Here is a 27,430-nt window from a genome sequence, read left to right on the forward strand (position 1 = left end):
TTTATCCGCACCCTAGTGCACCTATGAAGTGCCTCCAGCATAGACTAGTGTGCATTTTACTCCATATCTTGGATCTCTTGACGCAATCAAAAGTCTTACTAATGTCCAAAAAGGCAAAGTACATCTGTCGCTTAGACTCCACCGTCCGGCTAATTTATAGCCCCAACATAGGCTATTCCATGAAGTGTTAGTGCCTCTTTGAAACCCATAGTGACACAAATCAAGGCATTGAGTGCCCTCAACATACACTTTGAAAAGATTTTGTAGGAGGCGTCCAGCAAGGAAATTGGCCGATAATTAATACGATTCAGCTGATCTCCTGATTTAAAAAAACCCACAATTATCACCTCCAAGGATGAGGGGGAAATTAAGCATCTCATAATGTTATTAAACAGTTCACGCACTTAAGTGCGGGATTTGATTCAAATGTCATATTCGAAAGGCCATCTGGGCGCGGGGCATTTTTTGACTTTGCTCTGAGAATAGCAACATACACATCATCTAGATCTATGTGTCCAAGATATCGCACGAGCAACTACCCGCAGGTGGCCTGGCCTCTGCTAAGGCAGTGCAATTAACCTTGTTGCTATTTCCATATAGTGCCTCAAAGTGCCCCCCTAAACCTGCCCCAATCAATCGGTTGGGCTTGCATCGAGACTCCGTGATCGACTGATTTCATCATAGTCCAGAAACTCGGCCCGCTCCTGAAGGGCGTTCAACATTACTTTTGCATCACGCTCATATAGTATATGTCGATATGACGTCAGCCAATTTCTGTATACTTGCTTCGTTTTTTTTACCAACATATAACCTTTTGGTCTCCGTGTCTGGGACAAAGATGCCTCTCTGTCGAGTTTAGGACATGCACATATATGTTGAATCTGCACTGGTCACCATCTATCTTTTGAGTCACACGCTTTGACTATTGATCTTACAGTTTGGAGGTCTCCCTGGTTATGCACAGGGTTGCTGGGCATGGGTTACAGTGGAAGGACTACCACACATCTGACACCTGACCTTGCCTTCCTTTCCTCTACCTCATCCTCCTGATGAGGCTGGTCCAGAGAAACCTATCTAGGACCCCCTGGTGAGAGCCGAAAGGTCACATGATCAGTACAATTGTTATTTTATTTATGAAGGATTGAGGCCTCAACTAAACAGGGTTCAAAGCCAATTGGAGAACCTTAGAAATTGAAGACAAATTTTGTTTTGTCTTGATTGTGTTCTATGTTTTTTCTAAATTGTTTTTAAATGTTGTTCATTGTATTGTGCTTTCTTTATTGTGTTTGAGAGTATGGTATGTGTGTGAAATGTATGAGGTGAGGTTTTTGGAGGATAAATATGAGAGGGAGTGGGAGTAACAATTGTGCTCCAGTGTATAAATAGATGTGTTGTTTTGTATAAAAATGTGGTGATTGTTGTATGTTTAGGATCGTTTTGTATTGGAAAATATATCCTAGAATAAAATTTGAATGTATCCTGTCCGTACATGGTACAGTCCTGGTCTCTGTAACCCCCAACTTGAGATTTGATAGAAGGATGATATATGAAGGGATTTGTGTGAATTATTTGCTGAGATGCGTCGGGGTGGCGGGAGGCGGCGCGCTTATCCATGTCAGGCTGCAACGAGACTGGATGAACCCTGTTGAACCCTGACTCTGTGTCTCCCGTAATGAGGGACTGATAACAGGGTCAGAAACCACACCAGCCATTTCTACTGAGGCACACATGCAATGGTCCTGCTCAGTCCCACATAGCCAACAAACACATGGGGCCTTTCACATGACGGGGGAGGTGAATACAATTCCTGTCTGGGGAGTCCTTGTCCACTCAGGGGGGGCCTCCTCCAGTGGGATGCCGCTTTCCCTGTCCTCTAGGGGGTGTTAAGCTTAGCAGGCTCACCTCCCCAGTCCCAAAGGGTGTAGCTCCCTCTTGGGGAGAGGGGACGAACAGCTTGGATTACATTCTCTTCATATAGAATCCATCATTTTGGCAAGGGAGGTGGAGTCATACTATGGGGTGGGGAGCGGTCTAACACGGAAGATAGTCCTGAAGAGGATAGGAGCGCTGCTCCTGCTGTGTCTCAGGCACATGCGTGTGCCACCGAGCTGCAGCTGCCAAGAGGCTGGAGAAGAAGGGGGTTGCATGGAGCAAGTGGGATGTGATGAGAGGCCCCATTTTACATTAACCCGCTGTATTTCTCTCCTAGACAAGTCAACAAGATGTGGAGAAACTGAGAGTGCAGTACCGCAGTCAAGTGAAGGAGATGCTGCAGGCCAAGCGGAGGTACCAGGAGGCAAGCAGAGGTTGGTGTGCTGCGGCCTGACGTGTGAGTGCTGCAGAGGTTGGTGTGCTGTGGCCTGAAGCGTGAGTGCTGCAGAGGTTGTTGCACTGTGACCTAAAGCGTGAGTGCTGCAGAGGTTGTTGCACTGTGGCCTGAAGCGTGAGTGTTGCAGAGGTTGCTGTGCTGTGGCCTGAAGCGTGAGTGCTGCAGAGGTTGATGTGCTGTGGCCTGAAGTGTGAGTGCTGAATGGAGCTTTCCAAGGCAGCAGTTAGGAGGAGCGGGCTGTGCTCTGCTTCGTTTCTTCATTCATCCGTTGCCCCCTTTGTCCCCCTCTCTGTCTACTCTTCCCTTCAGCCCTTGTGCAATACTCTGAACGAGTTACGTTCTGAGGCAGCCACCTCGAGGTGGGCTGATGACTTACTTTGAAGAGTGCTGATTGAAGTTGAGTCTGCAATTGAAATGCCCTAGAGGGTGACAGGATGGGGGTTTGTAGTGATTTTTCGAATGACATTTTTTCGAATGCCATTATGTCGAAAACATTTCGCCTAAAAAAAATATTTGGAATGTCTTTTTTTAAAAAACATTTTTTATAGGTGGGAACGGGGTTCCCACCCCAACCCCCCCCGTTTTGTTTTTTTTACCCTTTTTTTTACTTACGAAACAAACAAAAAAATGATAAACTAAAAAAAAGACATTCGAAAAAATAAATTTTGCAAAATGTTTTCGACATAATTGTATTTTCGGGAAAAAAAATGTTTTCGAAAAAATGACCGGATACCGAGGAGAAGACTAGCAGAAGGGAATCTTTCCCTATGGTTGTACCAAGAGAAGGGAGTCATTCTCCTGGTAACTTGGACCAGGGCGAAGGTCCAACAGGCCTGGGGAAAGGAGTCATTCCCCTGGGTCTTTTTGAGACTGAGACCAAACACCAGGAGAAGGGAGGCATTCTCCGGGCCCACCGAGAAGGTAAATAGTGTTAGGAACGTTGCGACCTGGGGCAGGGGGTCGTTTCCCACAGGCCTTTTGAGAATGAAAGCCAGGAGAAGGAAGGCATTACCCTGGGATCAGCACAGTGCTGATTTATTCCTTAGTTTATAGTGTAAGGGCCAGAAGTAGGGTTTTCTTGACACAGTACGATGGACACTTTTACTTTAACAGACACCGTGGCAGCCATCGTAGAGAAATATCCGCAAGGAGCTGGCCAACCCCGTTTCCGTGCATTTCTTCGAATCTGATTTCTTTAAATGTGTTTTCTTCAAAAATTACTTATCCGTAAAAATCTACTTCCCCCAGATATACTGCTCAATCTAATTCCAACTTTACCGATATACTGCAAGCGTTCTGTCACTTCATCTGCGAGCGCTCTCTGTGACTGAAAAATAGTCAATTTATAAATATAATATGTTCACCGCGCAGAATCTATGGATGGTGATCTATTTAGATTAGACATACAAACATGTCTAACATTGCGTGTATGCAGCCAGTAATTGTGTCTCAACCAGTATCCCTTCATGTAAACGTATATTTAGCAACATTTTTCTTGACATTGGGAAAATACGACAAACCCTAGACTCAGTAGAAAATGTGTATTCTGTACGAGTTTCATTTTGATTGCGTTTTCTCAATCTAAACATTTATCATTTCTTTAGATTGAGGCAGCGTAATTTATAAATGAGGGAGGCTCTCTTTTTTATACATTATATTTTTAGAAGTCTTTTTCGCGCCCTCTCTCTTTGGTGGGATAGTGTGAAGCATTAACTACCTGCTTCTCCTTGTGAATTTAATGCTGCTGCTAATTTAGATATAATTAGAAAAATGACTTGTGGTGAAGTGTTAAGATGCCGCAATCTGGTGTTGACTAATAGCAGGCAAGCATACAGGCCATGTGGTTTGTGTAAGGCATTTTATTAATTGTATATTGGTCAAAAACCTGTTTCCTTACTCCTGTCTGTTTGTCCACTTTCTATGATTTTAATTTCATCAGCACACTTTTTTTCACTAACCAAAATGGTCATGTTATTTAGCATTTTCCAAGATATTGTTTTTTCGATGATCTTTACATGTTGTCACATATCGCCATGGAAAGTATGGAGGAGATGGTCGATATGGAAGAAGGACTGAATTATTCCATGCAACGCACAGCGCGTTCTAGTCTTCCAGTATTAGCCGCCTTAAAGACCAGCAAATGAGAAGCACCTGTGTGTTGCAACTTCCTTACTTTGTTCCCGCGAGTACGTTTGCTTTCGCTCCCTCTTGTGTTCCCTTCCTGGTTTCTGCCTACCTTGTTGGTCGTTTGTTAGTGGGTTGCGTCCCACTCGAACGGCTCCTTGCCTCCTTCCGTTCTGGACTGTTTTCCTCTCTGCTTGTGCGGCATCTGTCGCCGTAACCTGTTTGCATCTCTCTCCGTCCTTCCTGCTACTGCTGTACTCTCTCCCGCGCTGGGCGGTTCCCCAGCTTTCATTGTTTTCTGTGAGCGATGTCTACCGTTGGAGCGGTGTGTTCCCGACACACAATTCTTCCCTTGTGTACCACTATATCCGCGTGTTATCCGCACTCCAACTGGACCTCTACCCGGACAACAGGCATTCGCCAACTACGACAACAACCAGTGCATTCTGGTACTTGTAGGCAATACTACTCTTGCCTTAACTCTTTCTGGATTCCTCTATGGATTACATCAACTACCATCCATATCAAGATCTACCAGGGTTTTTTCATCCGGTGTTTTTAGACACTCAACCACGGAATCTTCCACCTCACCGAAAGGAGGATTGCAAGATCGAACTGGTTCCAGACGCAGAAGTACCGTTTGGAAGAATGTTCCCTTTGTCATTACCTGAAAAGGAGGCCCACAAGGAATACTTAGCCACAAATCTAAAGAACGGACTAACCCAGGAATCCACCTCATCAGCAGGGGCATCCCTTTTCTTTATTTCAAAGAAAGGGACGACAGAATTAAGACCATGTATCGATTACCGAGGACTTAACAGTCTAACCATAAAAGACCGGTATCCCATGCCATTGATGAAAGACATTATAGGGGCTGTCCAAGGAGCTCGAATTTTCACCAAATTAGATCTTGGGGGAGTGTATCATCTTCTGAGAATCCGTGAAGGAGACGAGTGGAAGACGGCTTTTAGAACACCCCTTGGACATTACGAGTACAGAGTCATGCCCTTTGGTTTAGTGAACGCACCCTCCCAGTTCCAACGGTTTATAAACAAAATATTTGCGGATGTCCTATATTCTTCAGTTGTAGTATATTTGGATGATATACTTGTTTTTTCCAACACCCTGGAAGAACACCGCCAACATGTCCAGGAGGTACTACACAGAATGAACAGTCTGTTGGCAAAACCCGAGAAGTGTGTCTTTGAAGCTACAACCGTACCTTACTTAGGATTTATACTCTTAGCAGACAGTGTGCAAATGGACCCCTCCAAGACACAAGCAATAACTCAATGGCCAGTACCCACATCAGTAAAGGACATACAGAGATTCTTAGGTCTGGCCAACTTTTACCGTAAATTTATACCCAACTTTTCAGAAATCATCTTGCCCATTACTAATCTCTTAAAGAAGGGTGTTCAATTTATTTGGGACCAAACGACAGAACAAGCTTTCCAAAGACTTAAGACAGCTTTTGTGACTGCTCCCATATTGAGACAACCAGACCGGTCCTTACCATTCATTGTGGAAACCGATGCTTCAGGCGGTGCAATTGGGGCAGCACTACTACAAAGGAAGGAGGATGGATTGGAACACCCCATTGCCTACTACTCTCATACGCTTAGCCCAAGTGAACGAAATTACTCTGTCTTGGAAAGAGAACTCCTGGCTATTAGGCAAGCATGCGAAGAATGGAGACATCTATTACAAGGAACCATTCATTCTTTCCAGGTTCGTACTGACCACCAAAATCTGAAGGTACTCCAGAAGATGGAATGTAGGAATTCCAGACATGCCAGATGGGCCTATTTTTTCTCTCAGTTCGACTTTGTGCTGACATACTTACCTGGAAAGGACAACCCCCTTGCTGATGCTCTCTCACGCAGTCAAGGAGACTTTGGAGGATATCAGGGTCAGGAGATCCTTTTAGCAGGGAAGCGGTTTGTTAATACCCTTAACACTTTTCTGCAACAAGTACAATCCGTCCAGAGCAAGGAAAAGGACCCTCTAAACAAGGGTATGACTCAAAGGGGAGAACTGTTATTCAAAGAAGGTTTGTTGTTTCTGCCTACGACCGACTTACAAGAACAAGCAATGGCCTGGTGTCATGACGTACCATTAGCAGGACACAAGGGACAAAATGCCACTTTAGAATTGGTTTCTAGACAATTCTGGTGGCCCACGATGGCAAAAGATGTCAGGAACTATGTCGTCTCATGGCCTGTATGTGCACAGAATAAGTACGCATATTGCAAACCCCTGGGTCTTCTACAGCAGGAAACCCCTCCAGAAGGTCTGTGGCAACACATCTCCACTGATTTCATTGTAGACTTACCCGTTTCTAACGGGTACTCAGCCATCATGGTCACGGTCGATTCATTCAGCAAATTGGCTCATTTCTCACCCTTAAAAGGGTTACCCACAGCAGGCATTACTGCAGAAGTGTTTTTGAGAGACGTGGTCAGATTACACGGGCTGCCCCAGACCATAGTATCAGATCCTGGCTCACAATTCACATCAAAATTCTGGACTGTTCTATGCAAATCTCTAGGAATAAAAAGATCCCTTTCATCTGGGTTTCATCCGGAAAGCAATGGACAAACCGAAAACGTCTCAATGCCACTTTAGAACAGTACATCAGGTGTTTTTGTAATCAAGAACAGAGTGATTGGTATCGGCTTCTGCCCATGGCAGAATTTTCATCCAACAACACCAGACATTCCTCTACAGGCATGAGTCCCTTCTCATGCACCTATGGATTCCATCCCCGACACATACCTCTGTTTGGTCAGAATTCTTCTAATGTACCCTCTGTTGATCTGCTCATCAATACTCTGAAAGATCTTCACAGGAAGACAAGAGCCAACCTCGAGATGGCACTTCATAAGAGCAAAAGGTGGGCGGATATCAAGAGACAACCCAACCCGGAATGGGAAATTGGTGCCAAAGTATGGTTGTCAACCAAATATCTACCCAGGTGGATACACCGAGGCAAGTTCTCTCCCCGCTACATTGGACCCTTCGGATCACGGCTAAAATCAATCTGGTAGCCTTTCGCTTGGCTCTGCCAGCCAAACTACAAAGAATCCATCCGGTATTTCATACCTCATTACTGAAAAAATACACAGAGGACTTAGACAAAATAAAAATAAAAAAGATAATCGGATTCCAGCAGAAAGAGAGAACCAAGGAATACGAAGTCTCTAGACTCCATGATTCCAGGTACAAGAATGGCACCTTGCAGTATCTGGTACTATGGAAGGGGTACCCAATGTCTGAGGGCTCTTGGGAACCTATTAGACATATATCAGCACCTCGTCTCATTCAGAAGTTCCATCGGCTGCACCCGGGAAAACCAGGAGGAGGTCTACTGAGAAGGGGTCATACTGTCACATTCGCCAACTACGACAACAACCAGTGCATTCTGGTACTTGTAGGCAATACTACTCTTGCCTTCACTCTTTCTGGATTCCTCTACGGATTACATCAACTACCATCCATATCAAGATCTACCAGGGTTTTTTCATCCGGTTTTTCCCTGGTTTGGGGGGTGGGCTCCCTGGAGTCCCCGCTGCCGGGCACATAGCCTCTTTGGCAAAGTGGACTCTAGGCGAGCCCGTCCTTCTATCTTCAAATCCAAGAACAAGATCGAAACCACCTGGAGAGAAAAGAAGAAGGAAAGTTCTACAGCCGAATCTACTGCATCTCCAACAGATTCATCAGGTGAGGAGTGGGCTAGTGGGGCTAGTTGTGTAGACACTGTACTTGATCAACCTGTCAAACCTGAGACATGTACATTTTGGAATAATTCTCCTATTCAATTTTTGGGGTAATCACATACATCTGCCAACCCGGCTGCCGTCTCTACCTTGCGTGTTCCCTCCCAGGTCCTCTGCACGGCCCTGGCTTCTCATTTCAGCACAGAAACTCAGGACATGCTGTCCACCCTCGCTTCCTCTTCCTCCTCCTCTACTTCCACTCCTGGCCTAACTGTGGCCATCTCTCTCCTTCTTCCTTCTCTTCCTTCCCCTTGTTCACCCCTGATAACGTTTCTAGACAAGTCTGATCTATGGAAGTCTCGTCAAAACAGGTTCTTCCCTGTTCATCCAGAACCATCAAGGACCATCAAGGACCACATGAACACCCTTGCTCCAGCCCTGGCCGATTTCTGCAATCATTCTTGTGCCAATGGAACCTTCTACACCCCCCTTAAGCACTCCCTTGTGCACCCCCTCCTTAAGAAGCTCTCTGTGGATCCTTCCTCTCCGGCTAACTATCGCCAGATCTCCATCACTCCTTTCCTGGGCAAACTCTTGGAAAAGCTGGCCATCTCCTTGCTTAATCTGCCCATTGAATCTGTTGGTTGTCTCCACGACCACCAGTCTGCCTTCAGAGCAGCCAGAAGCACGGAAACTGCTCTCCTGAACATCCGAGAAGACCTGCTCTCTTACCTTGAATCTAACCTTCCTTCTGTCCTCATTCTCTTTGATCTTTCTTCTGCTTTTGATACGGTCAACCATGCCATCCTGCTGAACCGCCTCCGTGATAACCTGGGTATCACTGACTCTGGCCTGGCTGACATCCTTTCTCAGTGATTGACCCTCCCAGGTCCAGCTGGGGTCCTTCCTCTCTTCCATATCTCTCTCTACTTGTGGTGTACCCCAGGGCTCTAACCTTTCTCCCTGGCTGTTCAACCAATATCTGGCACCTCTTGCCCACCACATTGCTACTCTCTGCTCCAACTTTCAGTGCTATGCAGATGACACCCAGCTCTCTTTCAGGCTCTCCTCAGCCACCTCTACTCCTTCTCTTATCTCTGACTGTGTGTCTACTATCTGGGAGTGGTGTGCCGCCAGTGATCTCTGCCTGAATGCCAGTAAGACTAAGATCCTACTCATCGGAATACCAAATCCTTTCTTTCCTCCCTCTCTGGTCGCCCACTCTGGGCCCTCTTCCCTCTCCCACCTGTGAGGCTGATAACCTTGGGGTCATCTTCGACTCCACCCTTTCCTTCTCTCCTCACAACTCTGACATCTCTAAGAAGTCAAACTATCAGCTGCACCTCCTCAGAGGTATTCTTCCTTTCCTCACTTTCCCCCAGAAGCTCACTGTCTCCAGAGCTATGGTCCTCTATAGGCTGGACTATTGCAACAGCCTCTTCCTAAATCTTCCTGCCTCTACTCTCCGTCCTCTACAACTTATCCAGAACAGGACTGCGAGACTTGTCCTTGACCTCAAGTCCAGCGATCGTATCTCTTCAGCACTGAAATCTCTTCACTGGCTCCCAGTGGCAGCAAGGATCAAGTTCAAGACCCTTTGCATTGTCCACAAGGCTTTCTGGGGCCTGGCACTGTACTACCTCCAATGCTCCCTTCCTAAACACCTCCCTTCTCAAGCTCTCTGCTCATCCACCTCCAACACTCTGAGGGTCAGTTGCTTTTCCAAGCAGAGAGTTGGGGGCAGATCTCTTTCTTCATCTGGGGCCTCCATCTGGACAGCCTTTGTGCTTCTCTCAAACTTGAGCAGAACCACCTCTGGTTCTGGAAGCAACTCAAGACCTTCCTCTTCACCTCTGCTTTCTCTCTTCCTCTCCTATGCTGATGACCCATCTGGTCCACACACTGGTCACCCGGCCACCCTCTAAACTTGTGCCCAGATCCTCGCATGTCCAGCTGCACCTACCTTGCACTGGCGCCTGGCTCCCACAGCACTTGTGGTCAGTATCTGTAACCCTACAGTCCCCTGTCTCTGCACTTATGAGCCACCCTCTGGCTGCACTTTCCTTTACCTGCACTGAGCCACTAGCTGGCTGCACTTTTTGATTCCCTGCACTGCACCATCCCCCAATTTTGGCACTTCTCCCCATCCTCTCCCCACACTTGTGCAATGTGAATGTACCAGGGCCTAGTAAAATCGTTGTTTTGTCCTCCCTCTGTTCCCACCCCTTGTCTTTCCTAGAAACACTTGTGTACAGGCGCGTTATAAATGCCATTTCATATTGTAATGGATCACTATAAGCAGGAGTTAAGTTAACGAAAATTTGTCTTTATTGACTTCAAAAATCGTAACAAAAGAAATTAAGTTGGGTTAGAACCCCTATTTAGAGTCCAAAGTTCGTTATCAGCAGGCTTGGTAAGAGCATTAGGGGAAAACCTTAGTTCAGTCTTCGTATGCCCACTGGAACCTCTCGGCTGCTTCCTCACTCTCTGCTGGCCTCTGCAACAGAAAGGAAACAAATCCGTCAGTTTTTCCTTTTCTCCTCCCTTATATAGGGGCTTGGACAATTCCACCCAATCAGGAGGCTTCCCCGCCCGAAAGTTTGAAAAGCCCCTCCAAGCCCCGCCCCCTTCCCTGGAGGATCCTGGTCGCCATAATTTGTTTATTCACACGCTCGTATGGTTTTCTGTTCCGGTCATTATAACTGCGGTTTGACTTTGAAAGGAACTTGCCAACCTTAAACTGGACACAAGTTTTTCCCTCGGCTGCCTGAGCCGGCGTTTTTATGAAGTCTGTACTTGTACGGCCGCAGCCGTGAATATCAGGGCCTGTGTGTGTTTCGTTTTCATGATCCAGCACCGTTTTATTTTCTGTCTCTTGTCCCCACCAACCCTCCTTTGGGTTTTCCGTGTCTGGCGCTTCTGTCAGGTTGTCACATACACTCCCTCTGGTATAAAGCCGATCGGGCTGCTCTAGACTCCATGACAAATAATCAGAGACAACCTGGAACGCAGCCGGTTTGTGTACCGTTTTGAAACAGTAAGCTTGGAGTGTCAGAAACCATCTCAGAACCCTTTGATTTGAGTCCTTATGTACGGCTAGCCATTGCAAGGGGGCATGGTCTGTGAACACTGTGAAGTGTCTTCCCAGTAGATAATAGCGTAGACTTTCAATTGCCCATTTTATAGCTAGACATTCTTTTTCCAGTGTTGAATAGGCCATTTCGTGTGGTAACAGTTTACGACTAATAAATGCTACCGGAAATAAATCATCTTCGGTCCCTTGTGAGAGAACGGCCCCAAACCTGTTCCTGATGTATCTGTTTGTACCTAAAATTCCTTTTCAAAATCAGGTCATCTCAAGACCGGAAGTGAGGCTATGTGTTTCTTTAAGTTCCAGAAAGCCATTTTTGCGGACGGATTCTATGATACATCTTCTTTATAGGAAGACTTCAGGGCCTCTGTCAATGGACTGGCGATGCTGGAGAACAATGGGATAAACCTTCGATAATAACCCACAAAACCCAAGAAGGCCCTTATCTGCTTTCGGTTACAGTGCATGGGTAGTCTCATGATGGCCTTCACTTTTTCGATTTGTGGTTTGATGAACCCTTGTCCAACAAGGTACCCCAAGTATTTAGTTTCCTTGGCCGCCAAAATGGTTTTCTTTGGATTGATATGTAATCCTGCTTTTCCCAACGCAGTGATCACTTCTGTTAGGTGACTAAGATGTTCTTCCCATGTTTGGCTAAATACAATGATGTCATCCAGGTATGCTGAACTGAATTCTTTGTGGGGAGCTAAGACCTGGTTCATCAAGGCTTGGAAGGTAGCCGGGCCGCGTGTAACCCAAAAGGTAATACGGTAAATTGGTATAGTCCTGAAGGTGTAGAAAATGCAGTTTTAATGTTGTCCTCTTCTCGTAGTGGGATCTGCCAGTACCCTTTTGTTAAGTCAATGGTACTGATGTAGTGGGCTGTGCTTAGTTGGTCTATTAGTTCGTCGATTCTGGGCATGGGATAAGCTTGATAGGTTGAAATTGCATTCAATTTCCTATAATCCATGCAGAATCGGATACTTCCATCCGGCTTAGGCACCAAGACGATGGGTGATGACCAGTGACTGTCTGAGGGTTTGATTACTCCCAATCGTAACATCTCTTCTACCTCCTTTTTAACTGCACCCCTCTTTGCTTCAGGTAGTCTATAAGGTCTGACTCTCACCGTTTGAGAGGGATCCGTGTTGATGACATGTTCTACTAGATGTGTTTTTCCAGGAAAGAACGAGAAAACGTTTTCTAGTGGTTGTAGCTGGACCTCCAGTTCTTTCTTCTGGTTTGGACTGATTTGGGGTCCCCATTGAACGGCATGCATGGCTGAGTCTTTTCTAGTTATTTTTAGGATGTTCATGTTGGCGGTCTCGGCCCACTTCCATTCTTTGAAGAGGTTTACATGATAGTTTTGTTGTTTCTCTCTTCTGTCTGGCTGCTCTACCAAATAATTCATGGGACCCAGAACTCGTATGATTTTGTAAGGACCCCTCCACTGTGCAAACATCTTATTGGATGACATGGGCAATAAAACCAACACCATATCACCCTCTTGGAACTTCCTAGCTCTAGCACTATTGTTGTAGTAATGAGCTTGGGATGTTTGGGCTCTCCCCAGATTTTCTCTGGCCATCTCCCTTAGTTTGTTTAGATGTTCTCTCATATCGAGAACATAGTCAGTAAGGTGAGTTTCCTTCTCTTGTTCTTCCCATTCTTTCTTGGCTATATCCAGGACTGTTTTGGGTTTATGACCAAATAACAACTCAAAGGGAGAAAATCCCGTAGACGATTGAGGTGTGTCCCTCAGTATCATTAATACCCATGGTAAGACTCTGTCCCAATTTTTTCCCGTTGGTGCCGTGACTCTTTTGAGCATCATTTTGAGGGTTTTATTATATCGCTCCACCAACCGATCGGTTTGAGGGTGGTATATTGATGTACGTTTCTGTCGGATATTTAGCTGTTCGCAAACCTTCTTCATCACTCCTGAGATAAAGTTGTGTCCCCGGTCCGTTGCTATTTCTGTGGGCAAGCCAACTCTTGAAATAAATTGAACTAATTGGTTGCATACCTGTGTAGCGCTAATGCCCTTCATAGGAAATGCCTCCGGGTATCTTGTGGCGTAGTCTACTATCACCATGATGTAGGAATATCCATGACTACCGGGTTCTAATGGTCCAACCATATCCATCCCAATTCTGGAAAAAGGCTCCTTTATAAGTGGCATGGGTTGTAAGGGAGCTTTTTTTGGTTTTTGTGGGTTGGTTCTTTGACATATAGGACACTCTTTGCAATATTTGGCCACTTCTCGGTATATTCCGGGCCAAAAGAACCTTTTTAGCAATTTCTCCTGTGTTTTCTCCTTCCCCAAGTGTCCTCCTACAGCATCATCATGTGCTATTCGTAGAACAGTCTCTCTAAATACCAACAGTACTAGTAACTGTTCCAATTCTTCCTTCTCCTGATTCAAAGTTACTCGATAAACCAGATCGTTCTTTGACTTGAACCACAGATAGACTCCTTCCTTGTTATCTGATGTTGCTTGATCTCGAGCATGTTTTAAAGTTGGGTCTAACAACAGTTCACTCCGGAAGGACCTGGTCCCTGACTCTGGTAGCCAATCTATTATTCCTACATATCTACGACTTTTATGCCACAATTTCTGTTTTTCTCTGACTTCTCTTTTTGTCTGCTTGGGTCTGGGATGTGTTTCATCTTCAATTTCAGTTTGAGCATAGGGCGCGGTATGCAGAAACTCTTGATCACGTAGACATTCATCAAATAAAGGTAGGTCTTTACCTACTAGCACTTGTGTCGGTAAATGGGGCATTATGGCGACCTTCATCCTCGTGCTAACCCCCTTTACCACAAGATCTACTTCCTGGGAGGGATATGCCTTGGGATCCCCATGCACACATGTAATAGGAATAGTTCCTCTACCCTTCCCCGCCAAGCCACTTACTTCCGGTATTATGGCGGTCTGCTCACTTCCTGAATCCAGCAAGGCTTGTCTCGGTTTTCCATCCAGTCGTACTTCCATCAGATACGGATCCTTCCTTCTTCGGTATTCTTGGTTTTGGGCATATCCGATTTCCATTGGCTCTGACTTTGGTTTTCGTGGGCAATACCGGGCAAAATGCCCCCTTTCGCCACAGTCAAAACATTGCGGTTGTCTGGTCGTCATGTTCCAACCATTTCCTTGGCCTGGTTGACTGCTCTTTACCTCGGGTAGGGCTGTTCTTTTGGGTACCAATTTGATGGGGTCTACCGACGGTGTTCGGTTAGTACCTGCTTTCTGAAATGCTGTTGCGATATCAATGGCCTCCGCTAGAGTGGGCCTATGATGTTGACGTACCCATCTTTGCATCACGGAGGGTAAAGCCTCTATGAATTGTTCGAGTTTAACTTTCTCCATTATTTCCTGTACTGATCCGGAGGCTGGTTTTAACCATTTGTTACAGAGATCATGTATTCGATAATACAGTTGTCTGGGGGTCTCACCGGTTCTTAGGCGGGTATCCCTTAGTCTGACTGTGTAGGCCTCGTCGTCGACCCCCATTCGTTCTAATATGGTTTTCTTGATCTCCGCGTAAGTAACATCTCCTGTTGGATTTGCCGCCTGATATGCTCCTTGTAAGGGACCAATCAATAACGGAGCAATGAAGTGGCCCCATTTCTCCACCGGCCACTGCAAATTTCTTGCCACTCTCTCGAAGTTGGTAAAAAAATACCCTGGATCTTCACCTTGCTGATATTTTTGTAGTACATTAGTTGGGGCTATGGAATTACCCCTTGTAGCTGTCATAGTCTCCGTGATGTGCTTGATGGCATCTTGCGTGGCTGCCTGTATCTGTAGAGCCTGCTGTAACGCCTGTCGGTCCGTTTGCGTTTGATGCGACTGCACCTGCATTGCCTGTTGCAGTTGTTGCTAACCATCTGTAAGTGCTTTGATTATGGCCTCCATAGCGTTCTCGATGCCACTTCTGACACCACTGATGTAATGGATCACTATGAGCAGGAGTTAAGTTAACGAAAATTTATCTTTATTGACTTCAAAAATCGTAACAAAAGAAATTAAGTTGGGTAAGAACCCCTGTTTAGAGTCCAAAGTTCGTTATCAGCAGGCTTGGTAAGAGCATAAGGGGAAAACCTTAGTTCAGCCTTCGTATGCCCACTGGAACCTCTCGGCTGCTTCCTCACTCTCTGCTGGCCTCTGCAACAGAAAGGAACCAAATCCGTCAGTTTTTCCTTTTCTCCTCCCTTATATAGGGGCTTCGACAATTCCACCCAATAAGGCTGCTTCCCCGCCCGAAAGTTTGAAAAGCCCCTCCAAGCCCCGCCCCCTTCCCTGGAGGATCCTGGTCGCCATAATGGAGCACGCACTGGTGCCTCGTGGAGAACGCTGGTTTTCATTGTAAAAGTACACTGTAAGTTCTGTGATACAGTAATGCTGTTTTCTACAGTTTTCTGTGGCGCTCTCTTTTGTTTATTCACACGCTCATATGGTTTTCTGTTCCGGTCATTATAACTGCGGTTTGACTTCGAAAGGAACTTGCCAACATTAAACTGGACACAAGTTTTTCCCTCGGCTGCCTGAGCCGGCGTTTTTATGAAGTCTGTACTTGTACGGCCGCAGCCGTGAATATCAGGGCCTGTGTGTGTTTCGTTTTCATGATCCAGCACTGTTTTATTTTCTGTCTCTTGTCCCCACCAACCCTCCTTTGGGTTTTCCGTGTCTGGCGCTTCTGTCAGGTTGTCACACATATCATATGATTTGTTGATAAAAGTCTGTAGCCCCAAACATGCCACCTTTGTGTCATAGTCCGTCTTCATGCGCCCTGTAAGGGGGGCAGGGTATCACAAGTAGACACTGACACAATAGTTGCACGTTTCAAAACCTTAACTAAATCAAGGGGGTTGGAAAAACTCCTGTCTGGCCCTATAACTAAGATGGGAGTAATCTCGACCATCGAATAATAAAAAAACGGTCCTAGTCAGTCTATGTCAAACCATAAAGACCTATACTAACAAAAACCTAATGCCGTGTCACGACTCGCTCCCTTCGCTCCCGTTCCCACCACTTGGGGGCATGATTTGGGGTTTATTCCCTACTGGACTTTTCCTCCGAACTTTATGCTACAGTGCTGTGATGATTTGGGAGCGCTAAATCCCTATTTTCCAAACTACTTCCCTTCCGGATCCATTCCAGGTTTTTGGCAGCCAGCATGCTTCTTTAACCAAATGACTATGCTTCCCAGAATGCCTGGCCCACTGCTCCACCTCCACCCTTGCAGGACAAGGTTGGGTGGAGGATAGGTAACAGCTGTGGCGGCAGGTGCAGCAATCAGCACACCCGAGGCGTGTGCTCGTTAAGCAGCTTTAAAAGCCTCAGTCTTACTTCAGTCCAGCGCTGGTCATCGTTTGCAGTGTTCCTGTTTTTGACTAGTCCCTTGTTTCCTGGTTCCTTGCCTTTGTACCTAGTTCCTAGTTCCTGTTTTGTTGTTCCTCCGCCCTGAATCTCGGATTCATGCGCTAATTGATTTCTGCTCCATTGATTCCCTTTTTGTCTTCCTCTGTTTGCAGGCAGCATTTCTCAGTGCTTTCCCCTTTTAGATGCAGCCCAGTTTGTCTGTGTTCTATATTTCTTTGACTCTGTCCTTTGCTGCTGTAAATCCGTTTGCCTTAGCCTTCCTCTTAGTTTAGCTTCCTGTCTTTTCCTTGGAGGGGTAGGGAGAAGTTTGCATAGGTTATTTCGTTTTTCCCTGCTCCTGATCCTTACTTTCTAGTGGGATCCATTCCATGTTTTCCATTGCACTTCTGCATTTATTTTCCCTTTTGATTATTAGGTGTGGTGTGCGGTTAGCTAGCTCCTGTGTGAATGCTTATGTTTTCCTCACTAGTTTGTTATCACTATTCCAACTTAGGTATTTAGTTTTCCTTCCAATGCTGTTCTAGCCTTTCGGGGTCCCAGTTTTATCAACAGGATTCGTGGGCTAGCTGACATTCAAGAGGTTTATTCTCGTCCTCGTGACTACAGTTCTTAAGTTCCCTTATTTAATACCATCAAGAGTGTTAGTACACAGATCCTGCCATTGCTTGCCCTCCACGTGGGTTTAGCGCTGTCAGTACCTGTAACAGCAATTGGGGGTAAGGCGCTTGCCGACTTTCCTCGCAGTCAGGTGCTTACCCCACATCCCTTTTCATATTGGTTTTGATGTCACACTCTATTTGCACTCCTGGGTTCTAGCATACATGAGTCGTTGTTCCTGGGTGCACATTTCCCTTGCCATATTCGCTGCCTTTGTACTCGCCTGACCAAGCCTGATAGTGATAGTATGACCAGCCCAAAATTCCCATTGAATATGGCAAGTTTAAGAAAGAAAGGCAGCAAGGCCTCTAACAAGTTTGTACAGAAAGCTTCCCCTACATTTACCTGTGACAATCAAATCACTAGTCCTGACTCCAATGAACTCCTTGTCACGAATGGGCATTTACGTGCAAAGTATTTTTCCCATAGGATGGCACATCTTACATTGCCTGATCCTGGTTCTATCTTTTGTTTTGACCCCGATTCTATGTCAGCGCAAGCTTTAGCCGCAGAAAACAACACACTGTTAGACTTATTATACGAGAGTACCTCTGTTGTTGAACCCCATGATTCCAGTTGTGCTTCACCTCAAATAGAACAGTTTCATGATACAAACATAAAGAATGGAGGGGTTTCTTGCATAACTTCTGTTTTCTACCCTCAGTCTAAAGCATACTCCGTTGCACAGGTACATACTGTAGTCCCTAATGCCAAGAGGTCTAATGTCAATAGTTTGTTTAAGGGAAACACTGACCAAGTTGGTAAGAGAAACTATAAATCACAGAACCTGCAAGCAGTAGAGGGCAATGTACAATCGGCGCACATCCAGATTGCTAGTGCAGGATCCAGCCCTGATGCCACTATGCCTCCCCCTGTGCCTACTGATAGTGATGTACAGTTAATGCAGGGCATGCTAAGAGCTAAGCTTGAGGAGTTAAGACAAGAATTCATTTCTTTACAAGAGGAAAATAGAACCTTACACTCTTTACTGAATACACCTCAGACTTTATCTGTTGATGTTGAGGAAGTGAACACTGTTCAGCCCCTGAGTGCAGAGACTTTGGTAAACCATGATATTTGTCGATATGTTAGATCTATTGGGAGTGAAGGTCTTTCGTCTAGCACAGCGCTTAATCTAGGCACAGGTTCTAACAATAGTTCTGCTGTTTATCAGGGATTGCAGTTAGCTGAAGATTTACAAGCCACTCCTTTACCAAAAATTACCTGTGTAGCAGTTTGTCATAATTCTGAGCTAGCACACATACAAGCTTCTGATTTCCAAACACAATCCACAATGGTGGCATACACAGATTCAGTCACTACCGTAGGCTTAGGCCCTGCTCTTGATACAGCTGCTGAGACTGAAGTAGATGTTAAAGCTGATGTGGAAAACGATGTTACCTCTGGGTTCACTCTTCCTTCTGCCAATTCTGATCAATACGAACAGTCAGAGACAGTACAGATTTCATGTTCTGATGGACTCATTCCACAGTATACAGAACCAAAGAACCGTCAGGCGGTTCCTGAACTGTTGATTGATAATCTGCCTCTTTCAGAAGCTAAAACAGAGGAATGGACAATAGACGAAATCCTGATTAACAGAGACTTTACTATGGTGATTCCACTGGTTGATTTTGACTTCTACAAAGAAAGAGACTCTGTGTCACTCACTAAAGAAAGGGACTGCAAGGGTACAGCTCAGTCTTTGGTTACTGGTGCCAAGGATTCTACTGCCCTAAAGGTGCCCTTCATTCCTGAGCCACCAATGTGTCTGTCAACTTCTGAGACTTCTGTCTGTCCTCCTACAACCATTGACTCTTCTATGATCCAATCCACAGCCCTGCAGTCATCTTTGGCACACGTGTCTTCAACCAATGAACCGCTGCCATGTCTGCCATTTCCTCAAGAGCCAGTCCCAAAGACCTGGACATGTTTGCATCCAGAAACCGAGATTGCTCCAGCTTGCATGCCTTCAGCCTCAAGGTTTCCCCTGGCCTGTCTGTCTTCAGCTACAGTGACTCATCCTGTAGATCATCCTTCAGCTTTAGAGCCTCCGGTAGTCCATCAAAAGTGCATGTCTTCAGTCCCAGAGTATACTGAGTATTTGCCTTCAGTTCATGAGACACCTGTTTCCTGCATAGCCTCGCTGCCAATATCAGAGATATACCTGTCTACACCATCAGATCCTGCTGTATTTTCTTCTGCTCCAGCGATTCCTCCTGAATCCCAACCATTTACTGTCGATGAACGTCTAGCTTGCCTTTCTTTTGCTTCAGGAAGAGCACCAGAATGCCTGCCTTTTCCACAAGACGATTCCCCCAACTGCTTCACTGTAGCATCAGAGCCCCCTAAAGATGCAGCATCAGAGTTTGAGACTTTTGCCAGCTCCCGCTTCAGAGTCATCAAGGTGGACCAAGTGGTGAGTCAGAACCACTCACCTGGGTGTGCACAAGGGGTGGTGCAGACCGGCGTATTACCTACAGGACTTGTGAAACAGAATTCTGCCAAGAAGCACCAGTCGGGTGCTAGTAGCCAAAGGAAGGGAATGACTGCTGCAGTTCAAGATGTGTCTGTTATTGCTCCTTCTGCGAGTCTGCCTGAAATACCAAGTACTGCGTCTATCACTCCTATCAGTATGCCAAACGTCCCTGCTGTTGTATCCCATGTGAAACAAAGTGGCTACACGACTGTCACCAGGAGTACTAGCCTTGTACAACCCATTGGACTTTCAGGTCTCCAAGGCGTAGAACATGTGCAGTCAAACCTTAGTCACTTTCAACCACAAGCCTTTTCCCAGATGGATGACAGAAGGAAATCTGAACCTCTACCTCAGCCACCACCTTCTCTAATGGCTGAACACAAACCTTTCCTGAAGCCAGCACTTTCCTCACCTCCCGCATGTCCACTCTCGGCAGAAAGGCTAACAGAGCTTCTACCATTGTCTAAGGCATGTTGCACCAGCCTGCCTCCCTCCTCAAAGACTTATAATGGTCCACTCCCAGTGACTGAGCTTCCTGGACCTTCCAACTCTGCTTCTGGTCCTGCAAGTCCTTCATGCCTTTCTTCGAACCATGAGTCTCTTCCTCACCAGAAGCCACCGTTTCCATCAGTACCACCTCCAAAGACAAAGCACTCCTATCATGGAAGTCCATCTGCCTTTGCCCACAGGCCACCATTTCCATCAGTGCCACCTCCAAAGAAAAAGCACTCCCATCATGGAAAGAAGATGTCTCGTGCGGGTGGTGGGCACCCGAAGACGGCCGTAGGAGGGGGTATACTGTCACGACTCGCTCCCTTCGCTCCCGTTCCCACCACTTGGGGGCATGATTTGGGGTTTATTCCCTACTGGACTTTTCCTCCGAACTTTATGCTACAGTGCTGTGATGATTTGGGAGCGCTAAATCCCTATTTTCCAAACTACTTCCCTTCCGGATCCATTCCAGGTTTTTGGCAGCCAGCATGCTTCTGTAACCAAATGACTATGCTTCCCAGAATGCCTGGCCCACTGCTCCACCTCCACCCTTGCAGGACAAGGTTGGGTGGAGGATGGGTAACAGCTGTGGCGGCAGGTGCAGCAATCAGCACACCCGAGGCGTGTGCTCGTTAAGCAGCTTTAAAAGCCTCAGTCTTACTTTAGTCCAGCGCTGGTCATCGTTTGCAGTGTTCCTGTTGTGACTAGTCCCTTGTTCCTTGCCTTTGTACCCAGTTCCTAGTTCCTGTTTTGTTGTTCCTCCGCCCTGAATCTCGGATTCATGCGCTAATTGATTTCTGCTCCCTTGATTCCCTTTTTGTCTTCCTCTGTTTGCAGGCAGCATTTCTCAGTGCTTTCCCCTTTTAGATGCAGCCCAGTTTGTCTGTGTTCTATATTTCTTTGACTCTGTCCTTTGCTGCTGTAAATCCGTTTGCCTTAGCCTTCCTCTTAGTTTAGCTTCCTGTCTTTTCCTTGGAGGGGTAGGGAGAAGTTTGCATTGGTTATTTCGTTTTTCCCTGCTCCTGATCCTTACTTTCTAGTGGGATCCATTCCATGTTTTCCATTGCACTTCTGCATTTATTTTCCCTTTTGATTATTAGGTGTGGTGTGCGGTTAGCTAGCTCCTGTGTGAATGCTTATGTTTTCCTCACTAGTTTGTTATCACTATTCCAACTTAGGTATTTAGTTTTCCTTCCAATGCTGTTCTAGCCTTTCGGGGTCCCAGTTTTATCAACAGGATTCGTGGGCTAGCTGACATTCAAGAGGTTTATTCTCGTCCTCGTGAGTACAGTTCTTAAGTTCCCTTATTTAATACCATCAAGAGTGTTAGTACACAGATCCTGTCATTGCTTGCCCTCCACGTGGGTTTAGCGCTGTCAGTACCTGTAACAGCAATTGGGGGTAAGGCGCTTGCCGACTTTCCTCGCGGTCAGGTGCTTACCCCACATCCCTTTTCATATTGGTTTTGATGTCACACTCTATTTGCACTCCTGGGTTCTAGCATACATGAGTCGTTGTTCCTGGGTGCACATTTCCCTTGCCATATTCGCTGCCTTTGTACTCGCCTGACTAAGCCTGATAGTGATATGCCGGCCTTCACTCTTATAGAAACTAATGTGATATAGGGATAGGTATCTACAAAAGGAAAAATCATTGATGAAACGAAATGTCTGAATGGGAATATAAATTAGTATTAATTCCCGTCCCCACGTTGTATAGCACAGGGTAAGGGGAAACACTTGATGGATGAACACACTTTGGCTTGCATACACAGTTAGGAGTCTGGCTCTGCTCTCCAGAGCCTTCTTGGCCATTCACGTCTGAGTCACAAGTTCACGGGTTTAACCTCTCGGGTTCCCATCACCCAAGTCCAGGTCACCCTTCAAGCTTCTACACAGTTTCAACAAAATGTTTCTAAGTATAGTATTTGGTCGCAGTTCACTATAGGTTCCCCTCCATCGGGCTCAAACCTTTTCTCCTTTGTGGGGTTCCCTTCCTCAAGCTTTCTTCACAGTCCACACTATAAGTTCCCTTCAATCGGGCTCAAACCCTTTGTATTTTTATTTCGCTGTCGAAGGCTTTCGAAACTGGTAGGATTTTTGCTCACACCTCCACATGACCACTTCAACCCTCCTCTCTTTCTTTACTTCCAATTTACATATTTTCCGTCAGTTCCAATGCCTCCTGGAAAATGTGCTTGCTACGTATGACTTGCTTTCATATCAATTGCTCTCAGATCAAGTCTTTCAAACTTTTCTTTCATGTGGTTTTGTGGTTACTTTCTTTCTCACCCTTCCTGCTGCATCTGCAGCTTTAAAACATTTCACAGAAACTTTTGATTGGGCAATCTCACTTTGCTGTACCACTCTGCTACTTTGTATTTCGTATTCACAGTTCTTAACAATGGATTCACTTTCTATCGCAGCTTATCTGCGCTCGCGTAACCTCCATCCCTCAGAAACTGTTGCTAGCATTTCAATTAAACACAGACTGGGCTTTCTTTGCTTCCCTCAACTCACCGGTCGTGTTAAAATGCTTTCCGCATTTCGCACCTTTGATGTAGGTGTCAAAGTTATTACCACTGCCGCTTCTGTGCCTCACCAACTCTGCCGTTCACCCGGGAGTGTGGCTGTAAACCTTGTAGCACTCGGAAGACTCTTTCTCCCTTCCAGCTGGGCTGTTGTGTCCAATCCTCACAGTCTTTCGGAAATAACAATCTCTCGTCGGGGGGTTCTCTGGCTTGGCTTCCTGTCGCTTCGGTTCAATCCCTCGGTTTATTGCTCTACTTCGCTTGGTTCACCATCACCCTGGAGGAACTGCTCCTTCTTGTGCACCACCCTCTTCAAAGTGTGTCTCAGTGTTTCACCTTTTAACCATGTGGGGAGAGTTAATAGGCATTAGGTGTGCATGATTAAAGTCAAGTGCCTGACCCTGCCTGATCTTGTTAGAGGGACATGTCCAATGTGTTGCATGGGTGGTACTCCTTTCCGCCTTATAGCTCCTCTTCCTCGGCTCAGTGTTTGTGTAGGAAAGGGGGGGTCTGGGAAGTTGTAATATCCCATAAAATAGGATTGTGTAGGGGTATTGGGAAAGGGGGGATACTACGTCTTGCCATTGATTGTCTCTCCCCCACTCCCCTAGGAACCCTCACCCAGGTGATTCTCCCACACATGTCCACCCCCAGGGTCTGGATCCAAAGGCGATGGCCGTGCCCTGGCCACCTGAGTAAGTAATCCCCGGGGTCTGAGCAGTGGAACACCCTCAGGTTTTTCACACCCCTTACAGAGAGAATAGAAGTAGATTGGCCCCCACTGTCCACAGAGCCAAAAGCCGGGGAGGAGAGGGAAGAACCAGGACTTCACAGGTATGAAATGTTGGTAGTAGAGAGTCAGAGTGAAAGGTGTTCAGGTGATATCAGAAGGTGTGGAGGTGGACCTAGCGATCAGGGTCAGAAGGTGTGGAAGTGGACCGGGAGATCAGGGTCAGAAGATGTGGAGGTGGACCGAGAGATCAGTGTCAGAAGGTGTGGAGGTGGACCGGGTGATCAGGGTCAGAAGGTGTGGAGGTGAACCAAGCGATCAGGGTCAGAAGGTGTGGAGGTGGACCTAGCGATCAGGGTCAGAAGGTGTGGAGGTGTGCCGGGAGATCAGGGTCAGAAGGCGTGGAGGTGTACCGGGAGATCAGGGTCAGAAGGCATGGAGGTGGATCGAGCAATCAGGGTCAGAAGGTGTGGAGGTGGACCGAGCCTTCAGGGTCAGAAGGCGTGGAGGTGGACCGAGTGACCAGGGTCAGAAGGTGTGGAGGTGGACCTAGCAATCAGGGTCAGTAGGTGTGGAGGTGGACCTAGCAATCAGGGTCAGAAGGCGTGGAGATTGACCGGGAGATCATGGTCAGAAGGCGTGGAGGTGGAACGAGAGATCAGATGCAGGATGGAAGGTGGAGAAGAGTGCTCAGGAGTTTATTGTGGTGGTGAATGCGAGTACAGGCAAGGTGTTGACCTTGACAGGGAATTGTACCAGGAAGAGAGAGTGAGGCTATGATTGTGAGTGTGTGTTGGCAGAAGTGTGATAGAAGAGGGGGTGTGGGAGAGAGAGGAGAGTGAGAGTGTGGGGGAAGATAAGAGTAGCGATAGTGGGGGTGTTTGGAGTGTTGCTTTCACTGTAACCATCCCTCAGGGTCGAAGGGGCAGCACAGCCGAACTCTGTTTATTCAAGCAAAGCAACAGGGAAAGAGCATGTCCTTAATTCGTGCAGGTTTTGAGAGTTATCCAATCAGCAGGCTGCACGCTTGAAATACATGCTCTTCTGGGTGATGCAGGCCTCTTTCTCTTTAGAATCAGCTTCCTTTTGCTGTTTTCAGGGCAATCATGTTTTTAAATTGTTTTTGTTCTTCTGGAAACAGGTTTGCTCTCTTTGCATGAGCCCTTTTACTAAAGAAAAGCTGACTTTAGCATCCGGTTACGAATGGCAGCTGTGGGCAGAGGCGGGCCTTACCAGCTGGCTCTCATTGCACTCTGGCTGGTGACCACTACCAGCTGTACAGCCCACTGCTGCCACCATTATCCCCAAAATCAAAACAAGCTATTTCCCCCGCCACCCTGGGTGGCACACAGTACCGCATAGTGTTCAGTAATAGCAGGTTATAGTTATGTCTAAATAGTTTACCTTACCAATTGTTATGTTTTTAGAGTATTTAATCCCATTGCAGATCCTCTTAAGGGAGGCGCTATTTTGTCTGGAGTGTGCTTAGAAGCGGAGATACTGTGTATATGCGTAATAAAGGGTGTACAGCGCCTGGAAGCCAGTAGCGGGAAGTATGAGAAAAGAATGGATGAAAATATGCGGTTGTGAAATCTTTTGATCAAATTGTTTAAATATTTCTCTATTTCAACATAAACGGGGGGACTATTTTAATTACAAATGAGTTGGCACCAGTAAAGCCGGCCCTGTATGTCCCAGGCCTATAATTGGATGTTTTGCTAAAGCTCTTCTGGGCTTCCTTAGAATCCCCCTTTCTCATCCATCTGAACTTTCTAAGCCCCCTTGGAGGAAGAGTGCAGGGTTCCCCTGATGTAACTGGGGTGCTTCACAATAAGGTCCTCTTTTTTTTGGCAGCAGTGCTGAAAACACTGCTTGAAATTCCCAGTTGGGGAAGGCCTGCTCTCAATGCTGTTTGCAAGATTGAGAAGGAAGCAGTGTGAATGGACCCGGCCCGCTTAAGCTGACCAATGCTGCCTGGAAAAAGGTAGGGCTCGTTTCAAGGAAGCTGCAAATCGGGGACCCCCACACACTGTATGTACATTATGTATGCCACACATCAGGACGATCATGGAGACATATAGACATAGCAAAAAAGCATGGGCAGCCAATGGCTGGCAGATCAAGTGCAGCACGCAGGTCTGGCGTGGGCAGGGCAGTTTAGGGCAGTGTTATTCACAGCTGGTCCCTGGCGTTGCAGAGGGCTTGGGCTCAGAAGCACACTTCTGTGTTTTCTCTGCCACAGTGATGGAATACACGTCTCTGAAATGTCCTCTGTGCCGGGGGTCCAACTCCCACCTCATGGTTCCCAATCCCTCAAGGCCCACTGTGTCTAGTGCAGGCCAGTACCCCTTCTCCCCTGGGCACATGAACAGTGGTGGGACGGTGTGCCCTTCCTGGGTGACCGCCTTTGTGGTGCTCTGCTGTGGGAGCCCATACACCGCACGCCAACTTGCTCCAACACTTCTTCACCTCCTCAATGGGTGGGGCAGGCTGGGTGGCGATGGCACCATCCCGTCCTCGATCGCCTTCCCAGGAAGTCCAACCAACCAGATCTTCCTCCTTGGCAGCCTCCTCTGCCAAGGCCTCCAACAGCACTTTCTAAACTGTGACTGTTCACTACCAGTTCCTCCTCAGTCACCTCCAGAGAACCCCTGCCCACTGATATCTGCTGATTGGCTGCTGGGATGAGGCAATTCAGAGCAGACTGAGTTTGTGAAAATGCCAGGCACAGCACTTTCTCCCCTTCATACATGTTCGATCTTTGAAAGAAAGATGTAATACTCCGCAATTACCACTAGATGTCGCACTATATGGACAGCATGTGAATCTAAGCAGATACAATCATCAGAAATGCTACTATGGTAAGTAATGCATGTCTTCTACCTGCAGCAGTAGTCTTCCTCATGACTACTTTAAAACATTTCCTTTTCCTTCATAAGCCTTTCCATTGCCATAATGCCATCAGTGAAGCCATGATGCGGCCGCATTTACTGATCTCGGAGCAGCCAATGCTTTATGCGGCAAATCATTGCTGTGGACATGGTGCTAGTCTGAACATTGAAATTGTGTTAGCAACAATGTTGAAGCTCAGATCATTGGAGGCTTACCACTGTATACCCAACATTGGTGATGCCTCTATCACCATCCCCTCTTTTCCAGCATACGGCCCACCCATGCTCAACCCAGAAGCATCTTTCGAAGGGATTTTGTCCTCCGACGTATTCATTATCTTTGATAATATGTTTCCAGCTTGCTGGCCTCTGACTTTTTTTCTGTAGAGGGTGCTGCGCGTCGACGTCTGCCGAGTCGAGGTCCCTCGACGGCCACCGTATCGGCGCCAATGTCACCATGCCCATAAATAGCCACGCGAGGCGTCGGTTGCTCAGTTCCGTTTTTTCCGCGCTTCGTGGAGCCTCGGAACATCGTTGCTCAGTTCAGTCAGATAATCTAATCTACATCTACTTGAATACCAACTCGTTCTCGATGGCATCTTCATCGGAACCGACAACGCTGCGATCCGGCTTCAAAAAATGTAGAGACTGTGGTAAACAAAAATGTCGATAACGGATCCACACAGGATCTGCTTGTGGTGCTTGGGAGCCGAGCACCATTGTTCGGAGTGTGAGGACTGCATGTCCATGACGGCGAAAGCCTTGAAGGAGCACAAGGGGAAGCTCGAGAGAGGTAAGTCAGTCAAAACCTCCTCGAAAGTTTCTTCGGCCGAGTCGAGGAATTCGTCTCCTGCAGTCGAAAACATTCCCATTCTAGATCTCGAAGTAGCTCCCACCATTCGTCAAGATCAAGTGTCACAAGTGCTGGGATATAACGGAGAATCCTCCAAATCAGATAAGTCTATGTCCACCTCCCCTTTCTCCTCACCTGTCTCTTCCAGA

The 27,430-nt window shown here is 46.7% G+C and overlaps 1 protein-coding gene across 2 annotated transcripts in view; it reads left to right on the forward strand.

Annotated features, from left to right (window-relative positions):
• The window catches only part of FES (FES proto-oncogene, tyrosine kinase), a 474,871-nt gene that overhangs the window by 235,455 nt on the left and 211,986 nt on the right, over positions 1 to 27,430 (forward strand). For both annotated transcript variants that reach the window (XM_069625186.1, XM_069625187.1), the window contains exon 4: positions 2,210 to 2,306. In XM_069625186.1, coding sequence (XP_069481287.1) covers positions 2,210 to 2,306 — 97 coding nt within the window. The remainder of the gene's footprint in view (positions 1 to 2,209; positions 2,307 to 27,430) is intronic.

The sequence above is a fragment of the Ambystoma mexicanum genome, chromosome 11 (genome assembly GCF_040938575.1).
Source record: "Ambystoma mexicanum isolate Mex_15411 chromosome 11, UKY_AmexF1_1, whole genome shotgun sequence".
Classification (NCBI taxonomy): Eukaryota; Metazoa; Chordata; class Amphibia; order Caudata; family Ambystomatidae; genus Ambystoma; species Ambystoma mexicanum.